Below are 24,507 nucleotides of genomic sequence, written 5' to 3' on the forward strand. Positions count from 1 at the left end.
TTTATCTTCCTCTCTCCTCCGTAGCCGGCTATTGCCATTCTTGCCCTGTACTTGCGGTACACCAGTGTACCGCGAATGCAGTGCGATCTTTCTCTCGCCCCATAGACTTGAATGGGTGCGAGAGAAAAAGTCTCTCATTACAATCGTAGCATGCTGCAATTGTTTTCTCAGTCTGATTAGGGGTGAAAAAATAATCGCTCATGGGTGCTGACACACAGGCTAATATTGGTCCAAGTGGAATACGATGTTTTATCGCATTCCACTCAATCCAATTTTCATGCTGTGTGGCTTAGGCCTAATACTACTGTTACTTAATCTAAAAGAATGACTACAGTTAGAGCAAATGGAAAATGGGGTATGAAAAACCCTTTAAAAGCTGTTACTCTATTATTTAAATTGAGTGACTTTACTGACTCTTGAAACTTCAGCTGTTCAGCTTTTCAAAGAGACCATGGTGGTCTAAACAGCGTTTTGCTATTATATGCCATATATTTTTCCATAATTTTACTAGGGCTGCACCTGATATAGCAATAAAGAGCAATCCAGTCCTATTGGGTTAAATACCGTATTTTCCGGTTTATAAGACTCACTTTTTCCCCCTAAAACTGGGGGAAAAATTGGGATGCATCTTACAAACTGCATATGGCTTACCAGGGCGGCAGTCATGGGACAGGGTCAGCGATACGGAGGGCTCAGAGGGGGTGTCACTACAGTGGAGCAACTCAGGATGGTCACTGTGTGACAGCGGAGGGTCGGCGATACTTTGGGCTTGTGTGGTGTCACATCGGTGGGCGCCATTGATCTGCCGGTGGGCTCAGAGGAGGGGGTCAGTGTGCGGCTGCAGAGGGTCAGCAATACTGTGGGCTTGTGGGGTGTCACGGCAATGGGTGCCATTGATCTGCGGGCGGTTGACGCAATGGATTTCAAGAAAATGGCTGTGAGGCCAATCTGCGCATGCGCTGTCTCTGTGACCATTTTCTTGAAATCCTTCATGTCAACAGCTGGCAATTCAAAGGAGCCTGCAGTCTGCTGGCAGATCAATGGCGCTCGTTGCCGTGACGCCCCACAAGCCTGCAGTATTGCCAACCTACCGCACAATGGACTTCTTCAGCTGCAAAACTCCCTCCTCTAAGCCTGCAGCATTGCCTACCCTGCCTCCTGTGCTTTTCCTGAGCCATTCCACCACTGCCGCACCCCCCTGGTGAACTAATATGAGAGGCACTAGGATAAGACTGAGCCTCATTTTAACAGTAAAAATTATTTTTTTCCTATTTTCCTTCTTCAAATTGTGGGGTGTGTCTTAAAATCTGGTGCATCTTATAAAACGAAAAATACGGTACATCTGCAATACCAGGCACTGCCCCTAATAAATAATTAGCGAACCCCTTTAAATGGAATCTGTCAGCAGTTTTTTGCTTCCTCATCTGACAGCAACATAATATAGGCAATGACATTATGAATCCAATGGTGTATCACATAGATGACTGGGTGCAGTAATTCTCACACAATCAATGAATTGAGTTGTAAGCATGTAGATGAGCCAGGGAGCTGTTCTGAGCACAGCAGGCTCTCAATAGAAATTCTACATTGATGGTAAGGTGTCAATCACAACAGGGGCATGTCAGACTGCTGTGAATGTGAGTTTCTAGTCCTGTACTGGTAATCACAGGGTAATAAAGACAATAGTTTAAGTAAACAATTGCACACACATCGATAAGTGAGGCATAGTTGCTTTCTGTTGTTTAACCTCTACATGATGCTGTCCTCAGCTTACATAGAAAAAACCTGCTGACAGATTCCCTTTAATGCATTTGTGTATATATACACCATATGTGAATGTATTTGTTAATCATAATCATATCAGTTTAAAACTACACTTTCTGACTGTCAGTGTTAAAGAAACCCACGTATAAACCGTACAATATACTCATTTTCCTTAACATGTAACTATTAGTTATTGAAGTGGTTCACCCAAACAGAATCAGAATGATATTAATCAGTCTTTTTTGTATAGGAGCTAGCTATTCATCACACAGTGCGGCAGTATACTATTTAATCTTGAAGCACTTAATTGATATTATTATCCACACTAATGTAGATGTGGTGTAATTTACTATATTTCTCTTACCAAGTACATAATTATTCAGACAAAGCACCAAAACAGAGGCTTGAATATACTAAACTAAATGCTTACTGTTGGCATGTTCTTTTTTCCAGTGGCATTCTTTACTGCTTTCTCATATATCTGCACATTTTTCGCTGTTGCAATGTGTTCTTTCTTTCTTCTTGGAAACAAATCACCAGCATGCTGCAGAGAATAATATTGTTATATAAGTAATAGATTTTTCTTCCTACACATCACTGATACAGAATTACTTCATAAATTAAAAATGTATATTTTATTAGAGTATATGGATCTTATATTGGAAGGGGGCATCTCTGTGACCCAGGACAGAGGATAGGTGTAAAGGATATGCTCCGGTTTTGGTAGATTTGACCTTATTAAGCATAGCATGGAGAGCCATTTATTTTAATGAACGTAAGATCCACCATGAATATACAGTTGCAATCAAAGCTATTCTAATCTCATTGCAAAATAAGTTTATTAGCAAAATTTACAAAGTTTCTGCAATAAACCAAACAAGAACCATTTCAATAGGGAAATACAACTGATAAAATAAGCGGTTTCTCCAAATTCAACACAAAATGTCAAACTTAATGACTACTGCAGTCTAAGGCCGAAGACACATGGCGAGAAAAAAGGTGCGAGTGGAATGCAATAAAATGGCATTTCACTCGGCCCAATATTACTCTATGCAGTCGCTCCCATGAGCGATTATTTTGTCAGCCCTAATCGGGCCGAGAAAACAGTAGCAGCATGCTGCAAGTGGAATGTGACCCAGTTCCAATCGCACCAATTCAAGTCTGTGGGGTAAGAGAAACATCGCATTGCTCTCGCGTTACACCGGTGTAACGCGAGAGCAGTGCGATTCTCGCATCAGCTGACAATGGAGGAGATAGGAAGATAAATCCCTCCCTCTCCTCCTCCGCAACTTTGATCTGATTGCACGATCAGACCACAGTCACATGACACTCGGTTCCTACTGTGCTGCGAGCGTGAGCCGAGTGTCATGCGAGGATTCTCAGTAATCCCCATGTGGCATCAGCCTTGGCATTGGGCTTGAGCAATTAGTCCAGCCTCCACAGTAGATTTAAAAAAAAAAAAAACTACTTTAATTAAAACATTAAGTTAAAACTTCATGCATCATGGCATAACTAACATTGATGCATTTCAAGCAACAGTATGCTCTTAATCATCACAAAAATGTATATAAATGCATTTAACATACATTTTATAGTTTCTGGATTAACCCATGTATGAGCAATAGATATGGTTTCTAGTTTCTGGATTAACCTATGTGAGGTAGAGAGACTATGTTACCAACCCATACACCATAGCACAACAAGGTATGTGTCTGTACCATAGTCTCTACCTCATATATGGTTTCTAGTTTTTGTATTAATCTATGTATACTTATACCCTCTCTCACGCATTCTGACCTGATAGACTCACTGGTCTTATACAAGTCTTACACAAGATTGACGTCTGTTTCAATTTTATATTGGTTGAATATTAAACAGTACAGATAAAATTTAATATGGTACGTTTCATGGACAAGTTTCACCATCTATGCCCCTTTCTCATATTTTTAATCATTATTATTTATTATTATAGCGCCATTTATTCCATGGCACTTTACAAATGAAAAGGGTATACATAAAAACAAGTGCAACAATCAAACAATACAAAACAGACTGGTACTAGAGGAGAGAGGACCCTGCCCGAGAGGGCTCACAGTCTACAGGGAATGGGTGAGGATACAATAGGTGTTCCTTTTCAGAACGTCTTTCATGGTGTAACAGCAGACACTCTTATTACTAACCAAACTTTCATATAATATAGAAGTTCATATAATACAGAGGATTTATTGAGGATATTGATCTTCTAGGTATGTTCCCACATAGTACATTATGTAATTGTATTTTTAATTTTCTAGAGTTCCTTATGGTTCCAGATACAGTGACACCAGCAGACGACGCTTCACAACCTACTTGTTCTCACTCATTTGCAGTGGTTAAACAATCTCCACTTCCCTTCCCCCCCCTTTCCTTCTTAAACCTTTATTTCTGTCCCCTCACAACTTTATAGTTATTTCAATTTGTTATCATCATACTTTATACCATTTTGTCTACGTATGTTCCTACATATTATTTTTCATGACAAGTAATTATCATGTTATATTAGTCATGATATACATGACACCAGAGTACTGTCAAATTACCATAAAGGTATGCATAAGTCCACCCCCTTGCGGTTTACTGACATTTACAACTTTTGTCCTTCTGTTCCCTCTCTCCTCTAACCCTTTCTCCTTTTTGCCTCAGGCATGTTAACTTGAGACATTAGCGTATACCTCTTCTGTGAATTACAAATTATCACTCACCTTTATAGGTACGTTTACTAATGTAGCACCCCTGTGATATTAGGTGCCACAAAATATGTAACCAACAGTGGACAACCCAAACCCTGGAATACCAGTGCCAGTGACAACACAAGACACAAACACACAACCAATGTTTCCTGCCTGGAGACTGCTTAGAGACGGGCCTGATGGAAGCCACCTATTGGTAGGAGCTCATCCAATCTGTAAGCTAGAAACCTGGGAGGGGGAGGGGCTTGCGTTGAACCGAGAGCGGGAACTGAAGTCAGTTAGGAGTTGGAGTCAGTTAGAGTGAGGAGTTAGGAGTTGTTGGAGAGAGACTCTGAGGAAGTCAGAAGTGAGAGAAAGGAGAAAGTGAAGTGTTTTAGGACAGTAGTCCTAGGTGTTAAAACCTAAAGAAAGAACTGCAGCTAAAACAGGAGGAGAGCTGCTGTGGAGTAAGGAACCAGTACTCAAGGAACTGAGGGTTGCCAGAGGAATGCGGGACCAGTACTCACAGAACTAAGCACAAGGCAGGGTGCAGAACCCTTGAACGGAAGTACGCATCAAGCTACCTGTTATATCTGCCAGGTGAGGGGATCATGAGGGTCCCTCACCAACCTGAGTGTCCGGAGCAAAGCAGCAAAGAGGGGACCTGGGGACAGGGACAGGAGTCCAACCCATTAAAATTGTCCAGGCTGCCTGCTATATGGGCCAACACTGAGAAACAGTGGGGATCCAAAGATGCTTTAGGCCATGGGGACCCATCAAAAACTGAAGTGTGCATGGAGGACAGATCACCAGGTGACTAACTGGCACTGGGAACAAAGGGTGAGGCAACACCGGAAAACCAGCATCACCCGGTGGCGGTACCAGAACAGTGAGTAAAAAGCAGTTTAAACTGTAGTCCCTGTGTGGCTTGATCCTTTCTACCTTGGTGCATCATCAGCTTACACTGCACACTACAACCGCCATCATCCTCTAGCCCTGCTTGCGGAGAGCCAGAACACCTGAGCTGCATTATATTACCTTCTCCAGGAACATCACGCAGAGACGGCTGCCACAAAATGGCCGCAACCCACAAGTGGCGTAGTCAAAAACTCTTTTATTTATTTTATTTTTGTTTTTCCATTTTTTTCACCCTATTTCGGATCGACCCCCGGGGTCATGGAATTGGGCATCCTGCCTCGATCACGACTCCCCTGTTCACCGCACGCGGGACCGAGTACCCCACTGCCCTGGGGCGACACACTATCATCTCATTCTCATCATGTATAGCTCTCTCACTTTTGTCTTCATATTCCCCACAGATTGTCAATCAATTCTGGAAGATATTTATTTTATCCTGTACTCTTATACGTTTTTTTGTTTGTAAGTCATCAGGCAATATGTTTTTTGAACAGTACATCATAATTGGGATATATTTATTACGTTCTCTCCTTTTCAGTGTTTATGTTGTATTATACGAGTGGAAATTTAATTATGTTATGCTTTTTTCTCTCACATAGATTGTATGTCCGCGAAAAAGACCCCAAGGAGTCGAAACATTGGACTGATTATGCTTAAAACATGACTGTATATATGTTAATAAATTGAACAAGATTTGATCATCAGACTTTTTTCGTGTGCCGAAGCTTCTTTTCATTCTTTGAGTTGCCTTACTTGAACCCCTGTAATAATCTTTGATGGGCCAGGAAGAAGGCAGATGCCTTTAAACGCAAGAATATTAGTGAAGTATAGAAAATTTCACATGACGAATGGGATAAAATTCCTTTAGGACACTGACAGAAGCTGCTTTCTGGCTGTGCATCACATTTGCCACATGTTATAAAAGTCAAAGGTGCTCTACTAAGTACTAAAGATGTTAGCCATGAAAGGGTTAAAAGATTCTGAGACAAGAATAGATATTTAAAGAGGCATTTTGTGTTATATTTTTGAGAATGACGTTATATTAGTTGTGTTAAGCAAAATTGTTTTTTTTTCATTGGTTTATTGCAACTATCAGAAATTGCAAGTGGTTTTTTTATCCAATCATTGATGTGTTTTAAAATACAAATTTAGCAATTTTTACACTTGACAATGAAGCAATTTTAGACTAAAATTTCAGCAATCTCATTATCATCTGCGGCAGGATTACAATGAAAGTTAACACCTCAAGAGACAGGTAATTACACAGGATCCACCAATAATGATAGGTGGTAAGTAACAATAATAATTATTTATTTATATAGCACCATTAATTCCACAGCGCTTTACATACCCTGGCAATCATTGTCCCCATTGGGGCTCACAATCTAGAGTCCCTATCAGCATGTCTTTTGAGTGTGGAAGGAAACCCGAGAACCTGGAGGAAACCCACACAAAATGGGAAGAACATTCAAACTCCTCTCAGATATTGTCCTTGATAGCCTAAAGGGGGCTTTACACGCTGCGACATCACTAGCAATTGCTAGCGATGTCGAGCGCGATAACACCCGCCCCAGTCGTATGGCAGATATGTTGTGATCGCTGCCGTAGCGAACATTATCGCTACGGCAGCATCACATGCACATACCTGTGCAGCAACGTCACTCTGGCTGGCGAACCGGTTCCTTTCTAAGGGGGTGGGTCGTGCGGCGTCACAGCGACGTCACACGGCAGCCGTGCAATAGAAGCGGAGGGGCGGAGATGAGCAGGACGTAAACATCCCGTCCACCTCCTTCCTTCCGCATTGCCGGTGGAGGCAGGTAAGATGATGTTTGTCGCTCCTGCGGTGTCACACATAGCAATGTGTGCTGCCGCAGGAACAACAAACGACATTGCTAAAAAGCAGAAAATGATTTTTTATTTCAGGACGACCTCTCCGCGGCAAATGATTTTGCCCTCTTTTGTGATCGTTTCAGATCGCTCTTAAGTTTTACACACTGCGATATCGTTAATGACGCCGGATGTGCGTCACAAACAACGTGACCCCGACGATAATTCACTAACGATATCGAAGCGTGTAAAGCCCTCTTAACTCCCTGCTCACATCCCTCAACAATGACTTTTGCACATGCACATGCTCATTCAGAGCTGTACGTAGGTTAAGAAAGAGCTCTGCCCTCCAAACCCACAAATCCTCAGAAAAAAACACATTGTGGTACATTTTACTTTACTATAATAAAAAAAAATATTAGAGAGCTTTGAACACTGAGAATGGTACAGTATGCAAATTGCTGACTTTCTCCAGAAAGTTACCATCGAGATTTTTACAAACTACTTGTTTCAAGTACATGTTGAGTCCATTATCACAAGTACTGGAGACAGGTTCATTAAAATAAGTTTTGATTTGGACACCTCCGTATTTTTATATGCGCTATATGTCCCTTTGTACCAATTGTGTGTCCCTGTGATCCACAAAGAGCCATATTCACTTGTATTGATCAATCAGTGCTCCATACACACTGAATACACTGATCTTTGACTAACAACCTGCTCAGAAACATTTACTTGGAGTAGGAGCAAGAAAGTGACGACGACATTAACTGTTCAAAGAACACTTGACTCAAGGCGAGTCGCTGCAGGGAGAATAAAATTTTATTTTTTCCTCGTAGTTAGCTGAAATGGTAACATAAACTTATGCTTAACCTCTTTACTACATCCACCATTTATTTGCGATGCATGTCGGAAGTGGTTGTATGGAGAAAGGTCACACTGTGAGCAAGCTCCACCCGGCAGGTAATGGCTGTAGCACCTGCAGCAATTATTCAATTGTTAATCTGTTAAATCCTGCTGTCAAACATAGTGGGTTCTAACATGCGCCGGCATGTGGGCGTGCAATTTTAAGCACCCATCGGCACACCTGTGGCATGACCACAGGACACCGATGGGTTGCTATGAGAGCATGAAGTTTGCTGAAGACCTCTGTGCTTGTCATAGCAGTATGCCTGTGAAACCCAGCCTGTTGCTAGACTTCAGAGAAGACTGTTATTTTTGCAATATATAGCAATGCTATAGCATCGTTGTATATAGCACAAGTAATCTGACATTTCAGGTTATAGTCCCCTAGGGGAACTATTAACCCCTTCATGACCATGGACTGATATATCCGTCATGGAGCATGTCCCGTTAAGCCCCGCCCCCTCCCGCGGGCAGGCGGCGGCGGTCGGCACACATATCAGCTGTTTTCAACAGCTGACATGTGTGCCTGCTAGACGCGGGTGGAATTGCTTCTACCCGCGGCCATTAACCCCTTAAATCTTGCTGCCAAAGTCTGGCAGCAAGATCTAAATGCGCACGGCCATGCTTTTTACTTACCGCCCCACCGGAAGTCACGTGCGTGATCACGTGACTATCGGTGGTTGCCATCGTAGCACAGGGTCATGTGATGACGCCTGCAGCTATGATGTTTCACTTTCGTTTTCCCTCGGCCAAGAGCAGAGGGAAAAAGAAAGTGACTGTATCTGCTGTTTACAGCTGTATAGCTGTGATCAGCAGATAGAGAATAGCGATCAGATTGCTGATCGCTATAGCCCCCTAGGGGGACTAGTAAAATAAAGAAAAAAGTAAATAAAAAGTTTTAAAAAATAAAAAAAAACCTAAAAGTTCAAATCACCCCCCTTTCCCCCCATTGAAAATTAAAGGGTTAAAAAATAACTAAATATACACATATTTGGTATCGCCGCGTTCAGAAATGCCCGATCTATCAAAATATAAAATCAATTAATCTGATTGGTAAACGGCGTAGTGGCAAAAAAATTCCAAACGCCAAAATTACGTTTTTTGGTCGCCGCAAGTTTTAAGCAAAATGCAATAACAGGCAATCAAAACGTAGCATCTGCGCAAAAATGGAACCATTAGAAACGTCAGCTCAAGACGCAAAAAATAAGTCATCACTGAGCCATAGATTCCAAAAAATAAGAACGCTACGTGTTTCGGAAAATGGTGCAAAACGTGCGCCACTTTTATTGGACAAACTTGTGAATTTTTTTAACCCCTTAGATACAAGTAAACCTATACATGTTTGGTGTCTACAAACTCGCACCAACCTCAGGCATCATACCCACACATTAGTTTTACCATATAGTGAACACCGTGAATAAAACATCCCAAAAACTATTGTGTCATCACACTTTTTTTGCAATTTTTCTGCATTTGGAATTTTTTTGCTGTTTTCCCATTCACCATATGGTAAAACTTATAGTTTCATTTAAAAGTACAACTTGTCCTGCAAAAAACAAGCTCTCATATGGCATGATTGACGGAAAAATAAAAAAGTTACGGCTCTTGGAAAAAGGGGAGCAAAAAACAAAAACGCAAAAACGGAAAGTGCCCCGGGGCTGAAGGGGTTAAAAACAGTGACTAGTAAAAAAAAAAGTTTTTTAAAATATATATAAAAATATATATAAAAGTTTAAATCTCTCCCATTTTTCCTCACTAATAATAAAGATAAAACAAAATGGTCTGACTAAGCGCCACATGACTATTCACATTGCAAACAACTTAAACTCAATGTTGCACATGTTAGAATGTCATTACAAGCAGTGTAAAATGGTGCTTGATGACAGATTTTGTAGGTATTAAGCAAACTGGAATTTATATTACTTTGAAATCCATCAAAAGCAGCTAATAAGGGTTGTGTGAAGGCTAATGGAGCTCTTTAAAAAGGCTTCTGATTTTATCAGTTGGGATAAATATGTAGTCAATTATGTCATCCTTCTGATATTTATCATGGAAAAAAATACAAAAATACAACAGAACAGTGTGTGGAGGAAGAACAGCAACTTGTATATGTTCATCACTACTGTGGGGATTTTGGGAACCCTCAATGTTAATGTTACATGCAGCAGGAAGAGGAAGAGGAAAATGTGTGATTGATTGCTTCTGGGATCACAGGTGGATTGTTTGCATCAAGCAAAGGGATATCTGTTGGTTAGCCATGCTTTTAGACCCTAAGCATAAAAACAAAATGAGGACATTTTTTCAAAAGGGAATAAAAGGTATTGCCATTTATCTTCGTGTTTGTCTCATCATTTTTATATACTGTGTGAGTTTTACTGCTGCCATTACTGCTAGATGCAATGCCAGATACACATCTCCATTGTGTTTTATAGTGCAACACATACTGTTGCTGCTGGTACTGTCACGACTTGCCCTACCCTGCAAGACAAGTCCTTGCCTGACCTGCATATCTCAATATTGTGCAGTTTCTGTTCCTGCCATTGTCAGTAGACCCTAAAACACATCTCCTGCCTGTCCAGTGTAGTGTATAGCTATACACCATGTGAAGAATTATTAGGCAAGTTGTATTTTAGAGGATTTTTTTTTATTATTAAATCAACAACTATGTTCTCAATCAACCCAAAAGACTTATAAATATCAAAGCTTAATATTTTTGGAATGTAGGGTGTTTTTTTTTTAGATTTGGCTATCTTAGGAGGATATCTGTTTGTGCAGGTAACTATTGCTGTGCAGAATTATTAGGCAACTTAATAAAACCCAAATATATTTCCATCTCACTTGTTTATTTTCACCAGGTAAGCCAATATAACTGCACAAAATTTAGAAATAAACATTTCTGACATGCAAAAACAAAACCCCAAAAAATTAGTGGCCAATATAGCCACTTTTCTTTATGATGACACTCAACAGCCTACCATCCATAGATTGTCAGTTGCTTGATCTGTTTATGATCAACATTGCGTGAAGCAGCCACCACAGCCTCCCAGAAACTGTTCCGAGAGGTGTACTGTTTTCCCTCCCTGTAGACCTCACATTTTATGAGGGACCACAGATTCTCTATGGGGTTCAGATCCGGTGAACAAGGAGGCCATGTCATTATTTTTTCATCTTTTAGACCTTTACTAGCCAGCCACGCTGTGGAGTAGTTGGATGCATGTGATGGAGCATTGTCCTGCATGAAAATCACTGCTTGAAGAAGTTGTCTTCCAGAAACTGGCAGTAAGTCTGGGAGTTGAGCTTCACTCCATCCTCAACCCGAAAAGGTCCCACAAGTTCATCTTTGATGATACCAGCCAATACCAGTACCCCACCTCCACCTTTATGACATCTGAGTCAGAGTGGAGCTCTCTGCCTTTTACTGATCCAGCCTCTGGCCCATTCAACTGGCCCATCAAGAGTCACTCTCATTTCATCAGTCCATTAAACCTTTGAAAATCAGTGTTAAGATATTTTTTGGCCTAGTCTTGATATTTTATCTTTTGTTTCTTGTTCAAAGGTGGTCGTTTTTCAGCCTTCCTTACCTTGGCCATGTCCCTGAAAATGGCACATCTTGTGCTTTTTGATACTCCAGTAACGTTGCAGCCCTGAAATATGGCCAAACTAGTAGCAAATGGCATCTTGCCAGCTTCACGCTTGATTTTCCTCAATTCATGGATAGTTATTTTGCTTCATTTTTGCCCAACATGCTTCTTGCAACCCTGTTGGCTATTTGCCATGAAACACTTGATTGTTTGGTGATGACGCTTCAAAGGTTTGGCAATTTCAAGACTACTGCATCCCTCTGCAAGACATCTCTTTATTTTGGACTTTTCAGAGCCCGTCAATTCCCTCTTTTAACCCATTTTGCCAAAGGAAAGGATGTTGCCTAATAATTAAGCACACCTTATATAAGGTGTTGCTGTCATTATTCCACACCCCTCCTCATTACAGAGATGCACATCACCTGATTTACTTAATTGGCAGTTGGCTCTCAAGACTATACAGCTTGGAGGAGGACAACATGTATAAAAATGATCATGTGATCAAAATACTTATATGCCTAATAATTCTGCACACAGTGTAGTGAACTGCTGCTGGAAAGCATATGTGCTTGAGGGCATGCAAATATGTTATTTTGTATGTCGAGTTGCAGTTTTGATTGACAAAATTGATTTTAACAGACGATATACTGAACAAAAGGAAAAAAGTTTGTCAGGTTTTGTTTTATAGCATTCATTTTGAGGTAAAAAAGACCTAAAGACTAGAGTTGAGCGCGGTTCGCGGTTCGAGGTTCTCCAGTTCTAGGCTCGAGTGATTTTGGGGGCTGTTCGAGATCGAACTAGAACTCGAGCTTTTTGCAAAAGCTCGATAGTTCTAGATGCGTTCGAGAACGGTTCTAGCAGCAAAAAGCAGGGCTTTTTACAGCTACAGTGTGTAGGAGCCATCGCTGGCAGCCTGCCAGAAGCTGGTAACTAGGATAAACATCGGGTATCCAACCAAAGCGCTTTGGTTAGTAACCCGATGTTTATCCTAGTTACGTACAGGAAGCCCACACTTCCCCGCTCAGTTCGCTCCGCCCCCTCCTGCCCGCGGCATGTACACACACACACACACACACACACAAACACACACACATGGTCCCGCTCGGCTTACCTGCGGTGATGAAGTCCCGCCATCCCGACCTCAGCGCTGTCACTGTCCTCCATGGCCGCCGCTTGTCACATCACCTTCTCTCGCTTCCGACCCGAGACTGACTAGCGGTGACGTCACGGGCCTCTCGCGATACTTGGTGTGAAGGCGCCGGTCATTGAACTCAGTGACAGGGGCTGTCAGTGTGCTGGAGATCAGCGCAGGTAATGTACCTCGCTGACAGCAGCACTTGTCATGCCCTGCAGTGACCTGGGCTGACCCATTGATGTTAGCTCAAGTCACTGCACTGCTCTCCAAGCCAATGGGGAACATCCTGCTCTTCATTGACTGGGACAGTGTGGATCGTCATGGCAACCCCTTGGATTACACCAGACCTGGATTTGTTTTTCTTCCTAATAAATTGGTTAAAGAGGGAATGTTTTGGGGAGTGTTTTTTCAAATAAAAATGTGTTTGTCGTCTATTTTTTTTTATTACTGACTGGGTTGGTGATGTCGGGTATCTGATAGACGCCTGACCTCACCAACCCCAGGGCTTGATGCCAGGTGACATTACACATCTGGTATTAACCCCATATATTACCCCGTTTGCCACCGCACGAGGGCGCGAGATGAGCTGGGGCGAAGCACCAGGATTGGCGCATCTAATGGATGCGCCACTTCTGGGGCGGCTGCGGCCTGCTATTTTTAGGCTGGGGAGAGTCCAATAACCATGGACCTCCTTAGTCTGAGAATATCAGACCCCAGCTGTCTGCTTTACCTTGGCTGGTTATCCAATTTTGGGGGGAACCCTACGTCATTTTTTTTTTTCCATTTTTTTGGCTAAATACAAAGCTAAGCAACCCTTAGTGCCACATGAAAGGCACCAAAGGGTGCAAAATTACAAAATGCAGGAGAGTAGGACATTATGTGTCTTTCTGCTATTATAATGACAGAAAAGACTGATATGAAGTGTACAAGCACAAGAAAATCACCAGAGCGCTCTACGCTGTGAAAAGCAGTAGAAAATGGCACTGGAGTGAACATGTGACCGCCTCATGTAGGATGAAGCTATGGATCCTGAGTAAATTTATGCATTTACCCTCATTCAGTTTTTTTGCAGTACACAAAAAAAAACGGAAGGCACACGGATGACAAACAGATGACATACGGACCGTCTACGGAACGGAAACGGATGCCACACGGATGCACCAGTGAAAAAAAACAGACTGTTTTTTGCAGACCACAAAAATGGATCGGTCGTGTTAATGTAGCCTTATTCTGATCTGCCGTTTATAAACAGCAGGCAGAAATAAGTGAATAACGCCCCCCAGCGTCAGAAAATCTCCGGGGTTTCAGGGCTAGCTGAGACCCTGGAGATAATGATTTAGGACGGTTTTTCCAGTCCCCGCTCACGTAATCACTGGTATACACCGTACACTGATGATCATGTTACAGTAAATGACAGCGCCGGTAAAAAATTATTTATCTCCCATCTGGCATGAACAAACACTTCTCCACTTTTTCTCCACTTTTTCTCCACTTTTTCTCCGTTCTTTTTCTATGGTCGGTCTACCCATTAGCTCTGCCATGCATAGTGTAGCTCTACACCTACTGCACATGTTACTTTATGATTGACATCTCTTTCGTACCAGAGCTGTCTAAGCCTACTCTGACCCCATATTTGTCATTACTATATTGTCCTTGTACTGTATTATGACATTTGTATCATGTGTTTGATTTCTTGCTGTGTTGCAATTTTTTTGCTGCATCCCAATTGTACCTCTACATTGTTCGAGTTTATGTTATTGTTCTCTCACTCTTATGTGATACTGATTATTGTCATTTTTCATGATTACATGCAGATAAGTCCAATCTGACGAAGGCTCAGGCCGAAACGTCATTTGTAACTTGTTTTGGACAAAAACATATATGCTTATGAAATTTTTTTTTTTCTTAATACGGACCAATAAAGAGTGATTTTGCATTACTATCCGTTGTGACTTACTGACTTAGTCTGGGAGATTTAGAGTGCCGAGGTTACTCACTAATTTTATCTATTATTACCTCTGAGCACCTATATACCAGTGAGCAGAGCTTCCTCTACAGTAGTTCTCCTGATTAGGCATGCCCTTACCTCATGAGCAGGGCATTGCAGCTTTGGTAGCAACCATTACGACATGGACTCTGCTGCTGTGGACCCGGGGAGAGTGAGTGCAGATTCATTGCACCCACATTCCTCACATGAAGGGTCCGCACTCCTAGAAAATGGGGGATACGTTCCCTGAGTGTCTCCCCCCCATATTCTAGACGATTCAGAGTCGTCGTGGGACCCCTTTATTTTTTTTCTTACAATAAATTGGTGAAAGAGGAAATGTTTTGGGGACTGTTTTTTCAAATAAATTTCTTTTGTCGATTTTTTGTTTTTGTTAGTACTGACAGATTATGATGTTGGGTATCTAATAGACGCCATGACATCACAAACTGCTGGGCTTGATCTCAGGTGACTTTACAGCTAGTATCAACCTGATTTATTACCCCGTTTGCCACTGCACCAGGGCACGGGATGAGCTGGGGAGAAGCGCCAGGATTGGCGCATCTAGTGGATGCGCCACGTCTGGGGTGCCTGCGGCCTGCTATTTTTAGGCTGTGAAGGCCCAATAACTATGGACCTTCCCACCCTGAGAATACCAGAACACAGCTGTCTGCTTTACCTTGGCTGGTGATCCAATTTGGAGGGGACCCTACTTTTTTTGTGTAATTAATAATATTTATAAAATAATTATAAAAAAAAGAGCCTAAGGGGACCTCCACATTGGATCCCCAACCACGGTAAAGCTGCCAGCTGTGGTTTTCAGGCTACAGACGTCTGCTTTACCCTAGCTGGCTATCAAAAATGGGGGGACCCAACGTCATTTTTTTTTAACTATTTTTTAAATAGAAAAAATTAATGGGCTTCCCTGTATTTTGATTGCCAACCAAGGTAACGACAGGCAGACGGGGGTGGCAACCCATAGCTGTCTGCTTTATCTGCGCTGAGAATCAAAAATACCGCGGAGCAATACCGCGGAGCGCTATGTCATTTTTTTTAAAGATTTATTTTTACAGCACTGTGATGTCCAACAATCAAAATACAGGGAAGCCCATTTTGTTTTTAGTTATTTAAATAAATAATTAAAAAAAATATATATGGGCTCCCGCTGCATTTTTTGTATTGCTAGCTAAGGGTAATCCAAGCAGCTACTGGCTGCTAACCCCCACTGCTTGGTGTTACCTTCACTGGCAATGGAAAATCCAGGGAAGCATTTTTTAATTTTTTGGCCAAAAAAACTACAAAAAAAGGACGTGAGCTTCACCATATTTTTGTATTCTAGCCAGGTATAGCAGGCAGGTGCTGGAAGAGCTGGATACAGCGCCAGAAGATGGCGCTTCTATGAAAGTGCCATTTTCTGAGGTGGCTGCAGACTGCAATTCGCAGCAGTGGGGCCCAGAAAGCTCAGGCCAACCTGTGCTGCGTATTCCAATCCCCAGCTGCCTAGATGTACCTGGCTGGACACAAAAATGGAGCGAAGCCTACGTCATTTGTTTTCTAATTATTTCATGAAATTCATGAAATAATAAAAAAAGGGCTTCCCTTTATTTTTGGTTCCCAGCCGGGTACAAATAGGCAACTGGGGGTTGGGGGCAGCCATACCTGCCTGCTGTACCTGGCTAGCATACAAAAATATGGCGAAGCCCACATAATTTTTTCAGCAAAAAACTTCTGCATACAGTCCTGGATGGAGTATGCTGAGTATACTGAGCCTTGTAGTTCTGCAGCTGCTGTGTGTCTGTATGGAGAAAAGCAGAAATCAGCTGCAGAACTACAAGGCTCAGCATACTCCATCCAGGACTGTATGCAAAAGTTTTTTGCCCACCAAAAAAATGACGTGGGCTTCGCCATATTTTTGTATGCTAGCCAGGTACAGCATGCAGCCACGGGCTGCCTCCAACCCCCAGTTGCCTATTTGTACCCGGCTGGGAACCAAAAATATAGGTAAGCCCTTTTTTTTTTAATTATTTCATGAAATAATTAAAAAACAAATGACGTGGGCTTCGCCCCATTTTTGTGTCCAGCCGGGTACAACTAGGCAGCTGGGGATTGGAATCCGCAGCACAGGTTAGCCCGAGGTTTCTGGGCGCCTCTGCTGCGAATTTCAGTCCGCAGCCGTCCCAGAAAATGGCGCTCTCATAGAAGCGCCATGATCTGGCGCTGTATCCAACTCTTCCAACAGCCCTGGAGCCGGTTGGCTTGTTGGGTAATCATGAGTTAATACTGGTTTTGTTTTACTAGCCAGTATTAAGCCAGAGATTCTTAATGTCAGGCACGTTTGACCCGGCCATTAAGAATCTCCAATAAAGGGTTAAAAAAAAGACACCACACAGAGAAAAAATACTTTAATAGAAATAAATACACAGACACATTAGAGACTCCATCTTTATTACCCCCTGTCAGCCCAATAAATCCCCAATAAACCAGCGCTGATAAGAGGTTTTTAATAGAGGCTTAAATTATAAGCAGCAATTTCAGCGTTCCAAGTGCCTTTAAATGAATTTGAAGAAACTGCACTTCAGGATTGTAGTGAGGATTGTAGTGAGGATGAGGTGCCCCAGCCCATTACTTGATGGGCTGGGGCACCTCATCCTCACTACAATCCTCACTAGTGTAGTAGTAGTGACGATTGTAGTGAGGATGAGGTGCACCAGCCCATCATGGGCTGGGGCACCCTCAACCTCACTACAATCCTCACTACAATCGGGAAGCAGCGTGCAGCCTTCACTTCGTGAGTGATCAGTGCTGCTAGCGGTAACAGCGGTAACGCTGACAGACGCGTTACCATAGCAACGGTGCTCCCGGAGCCGCGGTTAGCGGTGACGTCACCGCTAACTGCGTTGCTATGGCAACGGTGATCTCCATCAATGACCGGCTGTGTCAGCCGGTCCCTAACAGAATGGGGAGTCGACCGTGTGCTAGAGCATATCGCCGGTACACGGCGATACACAAAATGTGCACCGTGTACCGGAGAGATGGACTCGCAGGTCCTACATGATGTGTCATAGTCATGTGACCAGTCTGTAGACAATGAGATAATATCCACGTGACTGGTCACATGGCTATTTTGACGTCACGATAGGTCCTGCTTCTCTGCTGGCAGTGCCGGTCACCGGGAGGATTCAGCGATCATCGGATGGAATAGCGGCAGGAGACAGAGTGCAGGAGGGATCGCGGGGACCGGTAAGTGTTATGGCAATGTTTATTAACTGTTTGTGTACATTTATCATGCATTTTTATGTGTTTGTGATTGCCTCCCATTATAGCCTATTGGTTCTAGTTCGGTTCGTCGAACGTTCAATGAACCGAACTCGAACGGGACACCCGTTCGGCGAACCGACCTCGAGCCGAACCGCGACCGGTTTGCTCATCTCTACTAAAGACATGATTCTTCTGGTCAGTACGATTATAGTGCCATCAAACTTCTATAGTTTTTTATTTAAGTGGTGAATTTCTTTTTAGAAATTTGTAAAAAAACGTATTTGGTTTCTGTTTTCAAATGTTGATTTATTTATTTTTTTGCTTTGTTGTGCATAGTTGGAATTTCGATACAGCTTTTTTAAACAAATTGTCCTGGAGAGAAAATTTGAATATTTTGCAGAGGGGCATGGCAGCTATAAGTCCCCGTACTAGCATCCAGACAGACTGGCTTGCAAAGTCTCCATAAGGAGAATAGTGTTCCCCCGTGGTCCCACAAAGCTTCTCATAGCCAGATCAGACACCCCATACTTTGCACTGCCGAGGGGCAAGCACCCCGAAACACCGTGTCTGCAAATTGGGATTCTGATCTGGCATATATATCCTAAGTTATTTGTAAAGGATTGTTAAAAATCCACATTTAACTTTTAGGATCGTTACTTCCAATAGGTGGCGCTGCGTTAGAGTTTGTCTCCTGTCCTGGAGAGAAAATTTCAATATTGGTATAATTTATGGATATTGCTGCATACACTGTAGATGAATTTAAGCTGTACATCAATATGCACACTTCAAAAAGTAGTTTTATAGTTGACCGACTTTGAAATCACTATGGAATAACTAATGCTTTATTTACCTGCCTTTTAAAGATACACTCCTGAACAAGAAAAGTCATGGAACTATGAAAATTACTGGATCAATAGACATGATAATGATAAAAAAATTCAAAACATCTAAATATATTCAACACTGAGTATGAGTGCCAGTAGAGTTGAGCGAGTGCTGAAATATTTGTATTAGCGATACTCATAACGAGTACTTTGTAATACTTGCAAGTTCAATGCAAGTCAATGAGATATGCTAGTAATTTTCTGCTAGACTCCAGCAGAAAATTACTTGCATATCCTTTTAGCTTGCATTGTACTTGTGAATACGAATACGCAAGTGTTACAAAGTACTCGTTACGAGTGTCACGAATACGAATATTTCAATACTTACTCAACTCTAAATGCCACTCATTGAAATACACGCAGTTACATGTCTTGGCTGATATCAATCAAGGTATTAATAGTTATTTGAAGAATGATCTGCCTTACTGAATGAACTTGGCAACACACACCTCAAGGATCTGGCAGCTCCCTTTCCAACTGCCAGTCAATAACATCCCAGATATGCTCAGTGAGAGAAAAGCTGCAGACTATTATAGCTTGTTGATACTGTGGGCTGCTCAGAGTAACAAAAGCAACATGTGGCCTGAAATTGTTGGCTTGAAAAACAGCTCCTAAGATACTTTGGAGAGATGGACGCACCACTAGTTGCATTACCAAATCAATGTAACGCTCAGCAGTTAGTTTACCTGGAATGAAGAATAGAAGTGTTTGGCTATCATACATTATGTCATCCCATACCAAACTCCGAGAAGTAATACAAGTATGATGTTCCCATGCTAAAGACTATTCATTCTGTTGCTATGGTCTCCAGGCCAATTTTCAGCTGTCACTGCATCAAAGATAAAAGTGTCAATTATTGCTTAAAAGGATAGACTTCCATTCATGTTCCTCTGCCGTTTTGCTCTTCAATATGATAGCCTTCGAGAGTGGTGGCATGATGTCAATGAAGAGACCTTAATGAGGGTTTGTCACATGGGTCCTACTCCTGGATTTATGGTGTAGGATGGAATGATGTAAGGTAGCTTGACCCTCAAGTCCTCATTTCAGATATACTAATATCTTGGAAGTACATTGGCTTGGTCATGGCACCAGTGGTACAGCTGTTTGTCCAAAGTCTTTATGGAGCCATTTTTCAACATAAAAATCCTTGGCGCTATGTTGTTCATGCTACTGTGAACAACCTGCATGGTCTAAACATGCTGCCATGGCCTGCAGCTTTTCTTGACTTGTCTCCCATTGAGCACAATTGGGATTTGCATAGTCAGCAATTGTAAAGAGAGTTAGCAGCAGTAGATATTGATGATTTGTGTGCCAAGAATATTCAGTGTGGCAGAACATTCCTAAGAAAACTATTAATAATTTAATTGATACCATGCCAAGGTATATATACAATAAGTGTGTATTTCCAAGCATGGTGTTCACACTCGACACTGAAGATATTGATATGTTTTGAAAATGTTTATTCCATTCTTTTATTATTTGCATATAATTAACATGATCCTTTGATCCTGTTATTTTCGGATTTGTATGACTTTTCTTTCTTGGTGTTACAATTTCAATGTTGAGGAGTGTAGAAAGAAAGCATGCAGCATCAAAATTATCCACATTTTTGCAAATAGTCCTAAATATGAAGTGTAGATGAATCTCACACATCAGTGCCTCTGATATTTTTTAGATTACAATTTCATGTAGAAATAGCTTTTTCGACCTGCTTTCCGGCAATCAAACTGATAATAGCACTTTTCTCAATTTATTTTGATGCCATGTTGAATAAAAATATGTGATTTATAGTAAATTATGGAACATTTTTCATGAGCAGATTTTCCAGCGCAATACTTATCTACTTTTGTTAGTTTTAAAAATTTAATAAATGGGAAAATAGGGAATCATGAATTTTCTGATTCTCCGAATTACACGGAGTTCCCCCTCAATAAGGCTATAGTCACAATTATGTGTGACTCGTGCAAGGATCGCATCGTATCACCTGGCATGGCCGGTCGCCCTTTGAGCTGGAGCGTGCAGCTACATGTATTTGTATGCACCGGAGCTGCTCCTGTGAGGAGAGCGTCGGCCAGTCCAGGAAGTGTGATATGATCCTCGTGTGACTTGCAAGCAAGTTTGACACCAACCTAAGGGTTCGCTCCCACTAGTGTATAAATACGATAAGTCCAATCCTATAAATAAAGGTATTGAACTCGAACCAATGTTATTGAATGATCTTTGATGAGTCTCGATTTTTTTCCTCACCTGTATTCAGCCTGAGGATAAAATTGCAGAATGCTGTGATCAACAAAGACTCGCCAATGCAAGTCTATGGGTGCGAGAAAAAAAACCTGACACCACACGAGAAATCAGTATGTCGTCTGTTTTTTACGGGTACATTACCTTTCTGTAGCACAGAACACTGTAAATTGTCCTGTAAATGATTGTAAATGAATAATAGCTGCTGAGGAAAAAAAATACATGGCACACGGATACTAGACATTAAAATAATCACATACTTGCATTTCACTTGCATGACATAAGAAATGATATATGCAGGACACTCGTCCAACTGCTCTGGATGAGAATGGGACCGGTTTTTCATACACAAGTGTGAGAGAACCTTAAAGAGGTATTCCCATCTACAAGATCTTATCTCAATATGTAGTAGATATAATCATAATATTATTAGTAATTACCTCTAGAGTTGAGCAAGTACCTAACTATTTGTACTCGCTATACTCATGAGTACTGTCTAACACTCGCGTATCCATTCCGAATAGTGTGTGCAATGCAAGTCAGTGGAGAAAATCTCCCAACGTAATGAGTAACGCTAATGCTGTACTATTCATGCAAGTAGCGAATAGGGCGGAATTCGTGATTCTCGTTACGTTGCGAGTTTTTCCCATTGGCTTGCATTGTACATGCTATTGGGAATGAATACGCGAGTATTAGACAGTACTAGTTTTGAGTATAGTGAGTACGAATAGTTAGGTACTCGCTCAACTCTAATTACTTCCAATTAGAAATGCAGTATAGATCTCCTGAGATAGTCATGTCTCGGAGATGGGAACACCCCTTTAAGGCCCCCATCAGACATCAGTGATTTCTGTCAAATGCAAAAAAAATGACCTATTTTTTTAAGAATTTTTGTTCACATTTTTATCAGTGCTTAGTCACTTTTTATCATCAGAATTTCATCAGTTTTTCTTCACAAATAAAAAAGGAGGTTTTTTAAGCTTCTTATATTAAACAGTCACTAGAAAAGAACAGCAAATGTCTTGCATCCTAGTGCAGACAGAATGTTTTACAAACTCTTTGACAAGCATTGACAAGTTTGATTTGGGACTCGGATCAAAATTAGACATGTCTCTGTGTTTTGGTGCAGAACATGTGGTCCGCAAAAAAAGCAGGCATATGAACAGCCCTATAGACTATTAGAAAGGAGCGCTATTTGTGAAAACCATGGACAGAGCTTGCACGTAGAAAGCTGACTGATTAAATAGAGGAGAAAAATTCTGAGGATAATTTTTTTTTGTTACTTTCAAGTCAGGAACTGAGAACATTGGGTTTTATCACTATTAATTTTTGTCCTATATTGTATAAATAAATACAACAAATACCACAGCTGGTTCATTACAAGAGTAAAAAGCACATTACACAATATAAAAGGTAAAAGCATTTAAAAAGATGATAAATAGGGATGAGGGAATCTGCACTGTAAAGTTCTTGGTTCATACTGAACACCAGGTGTCCAGGTCATGGCCTCAAACACAGACTTTTACTGATACTTTTACTTTTTCTGTCTGATTTCTGTTTGGGTTTTTCATCCGAATAAAGCTTATTGAAAGGTGGCAGAGCAGCCAATTAGCAAGATTTTCCAGTGTGGGCACTTTTGGCCCCATTACAGAAATGTCAAGTCTCATGGCTGTGATTGCCCAAGTGTAACGCCCTGGGAAATCAGGTCGTCACAGGGTATTGTGCAATCTGCCTTTCTGTGCAAAATCCATCTACTCCTTGATTACGTGTCCCTGACCTTTCGTGTTGCCAAGAACAAGCTAATCAAAATCCTAGGAACACTCTGCACCACACCCACCAGACATACCAGTGGACGACCTGAGTGGAATAAGGTCGCCCACTTGGGGGGTTGGTTAAGGGGATGTCAGGAGTGTTAGGAGTCAGTCAGAAAAGAAATAGCTCTCAAAGTGAAAGGAGGTCTGGAGCCGGGCTCCTTGGAACAACTAGGTGGCAGACGTTGGTCTGTACCTGGTAGGAGCTGGATCCCGGTCGCAGGGGATCGTGACAAGGGGCGCGGACTGTCGAGCAGGACAGCCGGCAGCCTTGTGCCATCACCGAGCAGGAGCCAGGGCATGACGGGGGACGTGGACCATAGGTCAGGAAGTAGCTTCAGGCATCCTGGCAATTTACCCAATGAGCATGGAGCCTTCAAAATCCATTCTTCACCTGCTCCAAAATCGGGGTACTAGTGCAACGAGAGGGATAGGCCTTTCCCACTACACGGTCCAGAAAATCCCAAGCGTGAACCCTGAGAGCAAGCTCACCCAGTTAGCCATACTGGGGAGCGGGACCCAATTAGTTTCAGGCTAAGTTGACCAACTAGAAGACAAGGTGCCATGGAAAAGGTCACAGACGAACAGGCAACACCAATAGGTACGGGATCCAGGCGAGCTCTCTCTTGGCGGCAACGGTGTTCAGAACTTTGGTTTACTATGGTTGTCGATGTCAGCGTTATTGGACGGAGTGAGTACACAAGTGACCCTTACCGTCGCAACGGCACCTTCCAGTCACCTTCACAGAGTCCCGGGGCATCCCCCTGCCCATGGAGGGGTTAATCGCAGTGGTGGTACTCCATCTTACCAAGCACCACGGGTGGCGTCATGAACTTTAACCATACCATCCCATGTAAATATTCCCCCTTTTATCCGAGTGGCCACGCGACCCCGACCCCTGGGTCTGGAGATCCCTCGAGCCACCGCAGATCCGGATCAGAGTAGCCCGGCTGCTGACACGGGGGCGACACACAAGGAATTCACTGTAATAAAAAAAATTAGATGTGCTCCTACCCTAATTAACAGCCAGTGTGAATAAAACAGCAGATAAAGGCTGCAGTCCCCACCAGTCTCAGGTGTGAGTGATTCCCAAAACCAGCAGAGAGTGGACATGTTTTCTCTCTCTGCAGCCAAAACTGACGTGTTGGTGTAATGCCTGAGGTTGGTGCAAGTTTGTAGACACCAAACATGTATAGGTTTACTTTTATCTAAAAAAAAGATTAAAAAAATCAGAAGTTTTTTTAAAAAAAAGTAGCGCACATTTTGCGCTATTTTCCGCCACCCATAGCGTTCTCATTTTTCGCCATCTCGGGCTCAGTGATAGCTTATTTTTTGCGTCTTGAGCTGATGTTTTTTAATGGTGCGCAGATGCTATGTTTTGATCGCCTGTTTTTGAATTTGCGCCAATTTTGACACAACCAAAAAACATAATTTTGGCGTTTGGTAAATGGCATAGCAGCAAAAACATTCCAATCAGATTAATTGATTTT

General features: G+C 42.0%; 1 protein-coding gene across 1 annotated transcript in view; it reads right to left on the reverse strand.

The window, feature by feature from the left end:
* The window catches only part of ARAP2 (ArfGAP with RhoGAP domain, ankyrin repeat and PH domain 2), a 494,936-nt gene that overhangs the window by 5,491 nt on the left and 464,938 nt on the right, over positions 1 to 24,507 (reverse strand). The window contains exon 32 of the mRNA XM_075346952.1: positions 2,195 to 2,308. Within this exon, the coding sequence (XP_075203067.1) occupies positions 2,195 to 2,308 (114 nt within the window). The remainder of the gene's footprint in view (positions 1 to 2,194; positions 2,309 to 24,507) is intronic.

This window comes from Anomaloglossus baeobatrachus, chromosome 1 (assembly GCF_048569485.1).
Source record: "Anomaloglossus baeobatrachus isolate aAnoBae1 chromosome 1, aAnoBae1.hap1, whole genome shotgun sequence".
Lineage (NCBI taxonomy): Eukaryota > Metazoa > Chordata > Amphibia > Anura > Aromobatidae > Anomaloglossus > Anomaloglossus baeobatrachus.